The sequence below is a fragment of the Psammomys obesus genome, unplaced genomic scaffold (genome assembly GCF_907164565.1).
Source record: "Psammomys obesus unplaced genomic scaffold, mPsaObe1.curated_primary_1811, whole genome shotgun sequence".
Classification (NCBI taxonomy): Eukaryota; Metazoa; Chordata; class Mammalia; order Rodentia; family Muridae; genus Psammomys; species Psammomys obesus.
Genome location: NW_026596240.1, coordinates 6,533,190 through 6,543,404, shown reverse-complemented (window position 1 = coordinate 6,543,404; position 10,215 = coordinate 6,533,190). Strand labels below are relative to the sequence as shown.

Here is a 10,215-nt window from a genome sequence, read left to right as displayed (position 1 = left end):
AGAGTCACTTCCATCCCCTGGTCTGTCTACCTCCCAGTAGATTTGTCTGCCTATTCTTCCTTCTGAAAATTCTTTCTTTTATAACGGCAGCTATCAGAATCATCTCTGTACTCACCTCCATAGTAGAAGGTGTTCCTAAGAGTCTCTCCAGTTCAAGCCTTTAAAACCATGATTTAGGTAAAAATTGTATTCTCAGTTGGTACAAAGTAGATACTGGAAGGGGCTGTGCTTGCTAGTATTTTAAAGCACAGACTCTGAATCTAAAAGCCTTGAGTGCATACATCCCCATTCTCCTTGAGAGCTATGTGAATATGAGTGAGCCACTTAATTCTTTTGCCTCAATTTTCTCACTTTTGAAGTGGAGAAAATGGTAGCTAGCTTGTGTGTGTGCACATATACACACATTCATGTCCTTGAGTGTAAGGTTCTGAGCAGGACTGTTGGTGTCTTCCAGTACTCTCTATTTCACCACCTTGAGACAATATCTCTATCTGAGCTCAAATCTCATTGTGTCAGCTAGGCTGAATTCCTGGAATCTGCCTGTCTTTATCCCCCAATGCGGGGTACAGGTTCTCACAACCATGCAACCATGCAACCATACCCAGATTTGTACATGGATGCTGCCAAGTCACATGCAAGTTTTCAAGTCTGGACAGCAAATGCTCTCACACACTGAGCCATCTCTCCAGGCCTATAGCTAGCACTTTGGGTGAAAATAACTTTTCTAACTATTTATAAGAGTGACACAAAATAAGCTCTAAATAAAGACTGTTAATATAAAATAGAGACACCCATTGTGTCCGTTCCTGCTCTGTCTTCACTAACCTCTCTTTGTGCCCCACCGCTACAGTCAGTGGTTTCTGAGTACACCTTCTATTTCCACAACTTTTCTTTGGGTCCCATATCTTTAATCTAGTGGTTGTAGGCTCAGTTTTCTGCTAGTAAATTTCTGCAACCAAGTCAAGCTGCGGCACCTGCTAGACTGAGGCCATCTGGAGATCTTCAGTAATCACTCTCATGAACCCCGAGGCAACCTTTTATTGTCTCTTCTCATGAAAGCAATTACCCTTGCCCATCATGTAGGAAAAAGAGGACTTTGACTCAGACCTGTGTGTGTTGGGGCAGAAAATGAAATCAACAGATGGAACTAAACACCTGTTCCTGTCCTTCTGGAACAGCTCTCATTGAAAAACTTTTTAACTAATGATGATTTTTAACCTATACAAATAAGAAATTATAGCCTCAATATTTTAAAATAAGATCCATGACTATAGAATGGAACATGGCATCCTTTCAGAAACAAGATAGCCATTAAAATGACACTAAGCTAGTCAGAAAACTGATTCAAAACTATTTCCAAGACTTCTCTTCCACCTTCCATGACAAGGTGACTCAGTGTTCACTAAAACTCAGTCTCATAAAATACATGCATATTCAATCATTTATTGTCACCGCAGTACATTAGAATAGTACTCGGAGAGGGCTAAACAATAGCAGTTGTTGCTCCAATGTTTGTTTTCTTTTTCTTGTGACTGGCCTTGGTTCTTAGAGGCTTTGAGTTGATATAAGATGAAGAAATCAATTCTGTCCAACACATTTGCCATCGCTCTGCTTTGGATGGTAATCAAGTGCCCCAGTTTTCTTTCCTGATGCTGTGATAACATACTCTGACAAATCAACTTAAGGGAGAAAGGTTTTATTTCTGCTCACAGTTCAAGGGTACAGTCTACCATGGAAGGAAAATCAAGGAAGCTGGAGCTTGAAGCAGCTCGTCACATCACAACACAAGTAGAAAACAGTAAGAAATGCATGCATGCTGCTGCTAACACAGCTTGTGTTCTCTACCTTATACATCCCACTACACTCTCTCCTGGCAATAGTCCCGCTGATAATTAAGAAGGGTCTTCCCACTTCAATTATTATATTCAAGATAGCTTACAGATGTGCACAGTCTCTTAGCTGATTCCATGTCTAGTCAACTTGACAAACCATCAAAAGAGAATAACCTGATTGTTTCCTTCTCATGAAAAGTGTACAGAGCAAGACCTGTAAGGTAGATAACTGCATCATGTGAATTCTCATTGGATGTAAACCACATGGTAAAATCAATGTCTTGGAGGCCAGCCAGACACTATGTGGTAGAGAATATAGAAAAGTTATAATGAGGTAACGATAGTTTAATAAATGTGCTTCATTTACCAGAGCTTCTCTCAGTGCTCTTTATTCTACCAGAAAGATGTTTCCTGACTGTTTTCTCAGTCCTGGAGGGCAAAGCCTGAATTTGGTGAAACTCAGTCAAGGCATTTACAGATAGGTACTACTACATGTAATGGATGGCTGTACTTTAACTGATCCAGCAAAGCCTGAATCGCATGGGGAATGGGCACAGTGGGAGGATAAAAACAAGGCCTGATGAGCTATTTATTTTGGTTTTTTAGGTACTTGGTCTCATTAAGATGCACATGTGTCTCAATTAAAATGATTTTTCTTTGTGATATCATCAAGGTAATGACCAAAGAATCTCATATTTCCTTTTAAAAGAATACAAATCAAGCTAAATGGTTATTATTTTCTTAGTGCTTTTTTGGAGGGTCATGGATACCTTCTGTTTACCTGTGACATAACAGGCTGGACCAATACCTTTAGTATTCAGGATCCTGTGAACTGGAGGCACCTTGACTTATTAAAGTAGCTTTGGGTGGATTATTGCATTGACTAATTACCAGAACTGACCTTCACACTGGCTAAAATTTGCTTGACTTAATGAGGCTCAATTTTTGTCAAGCCCTCTAGGCTGGATGGCTGCTGGCCCAGTCACTTCGTTGCTTTGATCTTTCATTTTCAATAATAATTATAGCACAAAGCTTAAGGAACTGTGGTAAAATATGTCAGTAATCATGAAAAGCCTGGGGCAGCTACATTCAAGGAAAAATATTAAGCCTTTAGATTTTTGAGCCTTATTTGAATTATACTCTCCAGCCAACTTTGACCTTGTTGGCTATGTCTTACATTGTAATATTAAAAGTACTAATACTTCAATTTTTAATAGGATTGTTCTAAACGTGTAAGTGATGGGACAGATGTTAAGTTGCCAGATCTTTTAATAAAGTATTAACAGCCCAACCTAGAATCAGTGTTCACTTTTATTTCTAAAATTGAGGTGTTGGTGGATTCCTTAGACACATTGATAATTATACCTAAAGAAAGCTTCCATTTGAAGGGTGTCTGGAAAAGAGAGAAAGCTTTTATCCTGCAGGAAAAGTAGGCTTGATGAGAACTAGTTGCCTACAGCACCGTGTTAAGAAAGCTTAGGAAGCAGAATTGACTTCAGCCTAAGAGTGTGCTGGAACTGACTAATCATGTCTGATATGGCACAGGAAGAAAGAGAGGACGCTAGCTATTTCTGCTCTGCCTCATAGACCCTGGACTTACAAAAAGCTCCCACCATATAGGCCCTTCTTGTGAATTTATATATTTTTCCATTTTCTACTCATGCTTGAGTCTCTAATATTTAATTCTCGCTTCTGTCCTTCTCACTCTTTCTTTTTCTCTTTCACATTTTCCTTTTTTTTCTCTTCAGTCCTTAAACTCACACATCAGTCTCCCTTGGGGCCAAGATTGTAGGTACACACTTTCATACCAGGATGCATATTTGTTGTTGTTGACCTTTTATTTGGGGTGGGGAAAGGCAGGGTTCAATACATGAACAGCTTTTCTGTGTCTGCTGCAATTTCCTGTTTTATGAGTCTTCGTATAGGCAGTTAAAATGGCTTTGAATTTCTTTCTTCAGGGATGCCTTCAAGCCATGTATTGAATTTCTTTTCCTATTTTGATTTGTCATCTTTTCTCACATCGCCTTTAAGCTCTTGCCAATATTTTATTTTGATTTTTTTCCCCTTTTCTTTTCCTTGTAAGGCACTTGATATGGTGTTTATTCATTTTGTTTCAACTTATTTTAATTTGACTATTTGCAATTCTGTTTTGGTGTAATTCTTCATTACTTTCTTTTTAAAGATTTATTTTCTTTTATTTGTGTGTGTGTTTATGTACAGTGCCTATGAAGGTTAGTCCCTTATGTGGTCTTTCTCCTTCTGTTATCTTTCCCTTGTTCCTGTCAAGTTTATTTATTTATTTTTTACTGTACCCTCGCTATTCCCTTTTCTGTGTGAAGCTCTGCTCTACCAGAAGCTATGGCAGGTTAATTTGAAATGTTCACTGCTTTGTCTCCTTCAGGTCAGGGACTTGGAGTTACAGGTGGCTGTGGCTCGCCTAACATGGCTACTGGGAACTGAACTCCATTCCTTGCTAGTGCCATGAATGATCTTAAATCACTGAGTTATTTCTCCAATCTTATATTTTGGAGAGGTTCCTATACTGTAGCTCAGACCAGCCTGGGATTCATTATCTAGCTTAAGGTAGACTCAAGTTCATGGTTATTGTCTTGCCTTAACCTCAACAGTACTGGGATCACAGGAATGAGTGGTGATGCCTATTTCCCAGTTGTTTCTTACAGCAATTTGTGTTTTTCATACCTTATATTTTGTCTATAAAGTCCTTTATGTAATTTAAAATGGTATGTTACCTTTTATTTAAGGTTACCGTTTTCACCTGTTCTATAGACATGTCTTTCTGTTATAGTTTCCATGGATATCGGGACAAACTACTCTTTGCAGCTTTTTGTGATGTTTTGTGATGTGTCATATCTGTAAGAAAATTCTGCCTAAGAGTTTAGAAAGAGTTAATACAGGTGGCTTTTCGAGCTGAGTAGAGTTCCTTTTTCAGCTCCTTTTGTAGGTATTAAAAATGTGGCCTGGTTGTTGGGATACCCTTCTTAATTTTCCTCTAGCTTATTCCTTATGTAGACTCTCATATTTGTCTCTCCTGTCCCTGAAAGTAATTTTTATTATATCTCTACTCATTTCTTCTCGACATGAATCGATGTTCTTGAAGCAGCTGTGGCAGGCTAGTTTGAAATGTTCCCTGTGAAGCTCGCTTTAGGTCTTCCTTGGCTGTTTCTTTTCCTTGCCAGTCAGCATGGAAAGCAAGTTATTGCACTAATCTGAGTCCCAGCCCTTCCCTTGGAGAACTTCATTAACAATGCTCCTTGTTTTATAATATTGTTTAATCACTTCAAAAATAGAATATGCAAAGAAATTACTTGAGTGTCGGCGTGATATATACCCCTAACAGATAACATCACAAGTAACCACTATTATTTCCAGGAGGTAATTTTTTATGCTTTTGCCAAATGAGTTTGTAGTGACCTTAACTTCACATCATCTTTCTTGTAGCTTACAAGGAGAAATGTCAAAGCAATTCAGAGGGAAGCTAAACCAACTCACACGTATGCAAATGCATCCTTTATGCTAATTAGTACCCAAAAGAACAGGGTTTCATTCATAACACTTCTGAGCAGTCACAAGTGAGTGTGCCACGTTGTCAAAATTCTCCCAAATCCTCCTGGATGGATATTAATAAATTGATTTGGGAAATATACAGATTGTTTACCGTCCCTCTCATGTTTATTTTTATTTGCAGTCCATATATATTCAGATGATTATGAACAAAGTAGAAGCAATTTGATTGCTCAGGGATAGTTTTATTTTGTTTTTGTGCACCTGCCCCACTTATTTTAATAGTGTGGGAATGGTGTGTAATTATGCATTGTTAGAAGATTTGGGTTTGTTTATTCTTACCTTGAAACATAATTCTAAGTATTTTTTTTTCCTGGAACATAGCAACTGCATCGCCATAGCACCTGAGCTGGAATATTTTTATGATTGTCAGATATTTCCTGTTTTCCCTCTATAAAAAAAAAAAGGTGAATGTGAAAAGGGCATGAAGGCACAGTGATGAAGTTTCATGGGGTGGCTTCAGGGCTCAACATCCCATTGGAAGTTCTCTCCAATGGCTAGCTGGTACCGAGAGGTCTACACTGCTGAAGAGCCTGAGCTCTTCAATGTTACCAGGACTCAGTTCTTAGAGCCAAACATACAGTTTAGTGAAGGATGAGAACAGATCTTTGGTCAATGATTTGAGCTACAGTCTGTGTATGTAATTTTCAAGAGGTATAATACATGTAGTCTCTAAACAGACATATACCAGTTTACCTCTTTTTCTTTGATACAATAAGAGAAAATTCAAAAGGGTGTTGGACTATTATTTTTCTAGCTTCAATTCTGTTACCTACGATCATCATCCAGACAAAAAGCAACTGTGGGGAGAAAGGGTTTGTTTGAGTTATAATTCCAGGTTGCAGTCAGTCACTGTGACAAGTCAAGGCAAGAGGAGCTTAAAGCATCTAGTCTCATCCACAGTCAACAGCAGGGAGATAATGAATGTGTGTATGTTTCTTAGTGTTCAGCATACCCTATTCCACATTTATATCATCCAGAATTCCCTCACTAGGGAACAGTCCTACCTATGGTAGCCCGGATCTTCTTACATCAATGAACACAATCAAGATAATTCCCCAAAAATATCTCCACAAGCCATACTGATCCAGGCAATCTCTCACTGAGACTTAGCAGATTCGAAGTTGTGTAAAATTGTCAATTAAAACTGACCATCACAATTGTTTACATTGTAAGGAAAGCTTGACAGTGGCTTAGGAAGATTGACAATTCTATTCCTAATGTCTGTCTGCTTCTGTTTTGAACTGTAGCTTCGGAAAGCTGTGATGGATCACATATCAGATTCTTTCTTGGAAACCAATGTCCCTTTGCTGGTTCTCATTGAGGCTGCGAAGAGTGGTAATGAAAAGGAGGTGAAGGAGTATGCCCAGGTTTTTCGTGAACATGCCAACAAACTTGTGGAGGTGAGTCACAGACCTTGGGACCCAGGTCTCATGATACAAGACATAGATGCACAATATTTCTCAAAACGTGGTTCTTGAAGTTTTGATAGACTGCTGTTTTGTGGTTTTCTTTGACAAGTCAAGTACTAGAAGCTTTTTTGCCTTGACTTTTTGAGTATTTTGCTCCTCTCAGAGGAAACAAGTGATTAGCCATACTACCTTGCTGTGTGTTATGACTCTTCATATGCCGAACCATCTCTGCTAATTTTCCTGAGCAATTGGCAGAGGCTGGAAATGTAGCAGTCAGGATTCTCCAGTACTGAATGGCAGGTTTGATTAGAAGGAGTAGAATGAAGATTTCCAAATGGAAAATTTAAAATTTGTTTCCTTTTCACCCTCCTCACTCTCCATTCTCCTGCGTGTACTAAAGCCAAGATTGCCAGGTGATTGTGTGAATTTTACCGGAGAGACATGAACACATATCTGTTGATAGATAGGGCACTAAGGACAGGCCAAGGAAATTATTTCATCTAAGTCTGGCTTAGTGAACCGGTGAGACTCTGGGAATTCCTTACAAGTACACAGATAAGGAGTTAACTACAGGTGCTTCCCCTAGTAACTAAATCACTGAAAAGCTCATCCCAGCATGGGCATGACCTCAGAAATTTGCAGACCTGGAGTGTCTCTCTCAGTTAAGCTTTGAGCATTTATGTTTTCCAGCACATCCAGAGACCACAGCAACTAGAGCAGGATTCTACAAAGCTTGATGAGGCAGAGAAGAGGGAGTTTCTGAACATTCAGGTGACTTTCTAATGACCTGACTACCCTCCCCTTCTATGAAAGAATGTCCAAAGGTCCAGTTTTATAAGGATTTTGTGAGGGTAATCATAGTTGCTGTGGTTTCAAGATAGGAATGGCTATGCCATGCAAAAAGGGGTTGGGGGAGGAGGAGTTCCACCACACTGGTCACATACTGAATTTGTGTGTGTGTGTGTCGGGGGGAGAAATCCCATTTTTTTCTAAACAGCTGTTTAGACTCCTGTGGAAGATCTTGAGGCCAGTACTAATGTAAGTTCAGGATAATAAGTATATTCTATGGGGTTGAGAAATAGGTGGGATTTTTAGTATAATCCAAAATTTTACCCAATGATACTGGAACAATATCCAGAGGGGAATAATATCTATGCTGTTTGGATTTAGGAAGTGAGTGGCTGTATTTTGGCAAAAACAGAATTAGGGATATGTTCCAAAGGAAAAAAAAAGAAACTTAGGCATCTTAATCAGGAAATGTGTGAAAGACTCTCAGAAGGGTGAGGATGCTGGGAAGTCTGGATGGTTTAAAGCACCAGGTCAAGACTTACAGATCGTGAGCATTTCGTATCACTATCACCATCACTGTGGTGCCTTCTCCCTCTGATTCATAATAGGCATAAAATCATTGAAGGGATATACAAATGCAAGCCAATAAAAAAACAAAACAAAACAGGTTCATTGTTTTATTTGGGAGTCAAGGAGAAGATAGAGAAAGAGTTGAGAGTTGAGTGGGGGAATGGAAGAAGGAGAAGAAAACAGAGTTATTGAAAGAATGCTGTAATGATTTAAATATTCATATGAAACCAAATAATATTGACACAAGAACATGCCTTCCTACATGAGGTATTGTAGTTCCTATAAAGACTTGTAGTATTTGTAGAAAATACTAATCGCTGGGCGACACTGTGTGCAAAAAGATCCAAGTTAACATTGAATGGTAAACATTTCCTGCATTCAGCACTTTCAATATCACTAACTATGTACATGGCCTAATTTGGAATACATTTTTGGAATTCTGATGTGATGTTCAATAAACATGAGGTCAGAGTGCATGAGCTGCCTTTTCTAATCATTCTTCCTCCTTTTGTGACAGACCACATTCCTCATCTTTCCTATTTTCATGGTTTTGTGTTCACTGTAGATGAATCTAGCTCATATCTTTGATCCTCTACTTGTGTCAGGGGCAGAGAACTTAGGTCAGTTAGCTGCCCATGCCAGAAAATTGTTGCTTTCCCTGCTTTAGTTATCCTTACCAAGCATGATGGGCTCAGCAGCCAGCAACATCCTGGAATGTCTTGGTGTCAGAGTGGAAGCAGCGAAGTATGCGGAGTGGATTTGAACAATTACTGTGGTTTGCGAACTTTAAGTAAAGTCTGTTTTTACTTTTGAATTCAGAGACTTGTTTTTTTTAATTTTCATGTCTATGATATGATAGTTTTACATGACATATTGATTTTACGTTCACTGACCTTTGTAAATTCATGCTCTAATTCTACAAGTTTCTACTCTTAGCAGCATCTAGTGTACAAAATCATGTGCTTATAAATTATGACAGTGACATTTCATCTTCGTTAACTCTTGTTTATTTTTTTATGCCTGGAATTCTTATTGTGTTGGCCCAGGCTCTAGCACAATGTGTTGCTAACATGAATGTGTGATATGTCTAGATCTCAGTAAAGAAATTTCTCTTATTTTTCTGTGAAGGGTGTTATTTGCACATAGATCAACTTAGTTCCATTACTCATTTCCTAAGGGAGATTTATATTTTAATGTTATAGATGTAGGCTGACAGATGTCTCATGTGATAAGGGGCTTAGTAGGCAACCTTGAGAATCTGAGATTGATCCCTGGTATACACTCAGAGAAGCCTATCCCTGCAATCCCAATGCTGGAGGATTTGTGGGGTGAGCAGGAAGCCAGTGTCATCAAATCAAGTTTGTCTATCTCAAAAATTAAAGTAGGGAGAGACTGAAGAAAAAAAAACAATATTAAAAGTAGCCTTCAGGCTTATTTATACACGCACATACATGTATATGAGTGTACATGCACAGGGACACATGCAAATATACACACAATTTTAAAGTTGTGCATAAATAAAAATGATGTTAAATACTTGCTACATTTTAAAAATATATTATATTTATATATTTTAATATTTATGTTATATATATTATCCAAATACACACACATACAAAATACACACACTACTAATATTTTCTTCAAAAAAAAAAAAAAACATTTCAAGGAATTCACTGGTAAAGAAATGTGAACCTTGGGTTTTATTTGAGAACATATTTTTAAAGACTGATTAATTTTTTTCCTGCTTAGCTCAGTTTTACTATGTTGCCTTTAGGAACTGTTTATTTTCATTTAATCTACTGACATAAAATTGATGGTACTACCCCTAATATCTTTATTATGCGTGTGTGACAAGAATTACTATTCATTCTTTGTTTTTCAGTCCTCACATTGCTAATGAAATATATCTACCACCTTCTTCCCCGCACCCTGCCCCATACATACTCACCTCCCAATGTCATGTCCTCTTTTAAGAATGAACAAATATCAGGAAGCTGAGCCTGGTGACATGAGGCAAGCCAGGCTCT

The 10,215-nt window shown here is 38.2% G+C and overlaps 1 protein-coding gene across 2 annotated transcripts in view; it reads left to right on the top strand.

Moving 5' to 3' along the window:
- The window catches only part of Ctnna2 (catenin alpha 2), a 1,158,760-nt gene that overhangs the window by 893,825 nt on the left and 254,720 nt on the right, over positions 1-10,215 (top strand). For both annotated transcript variants that reach the window (XM_055596488.1, XM_055596487.1), the window contains exon 9: positions 6,665-6,817. In XM_055596488.1, the coding sequence (XP_055452463.1) occupies positions 6,665-6,817 (153 nt within the window). The remainder of the gene's footprint in view (positions 1-6,664; positions 6,818-10,215) is intronic.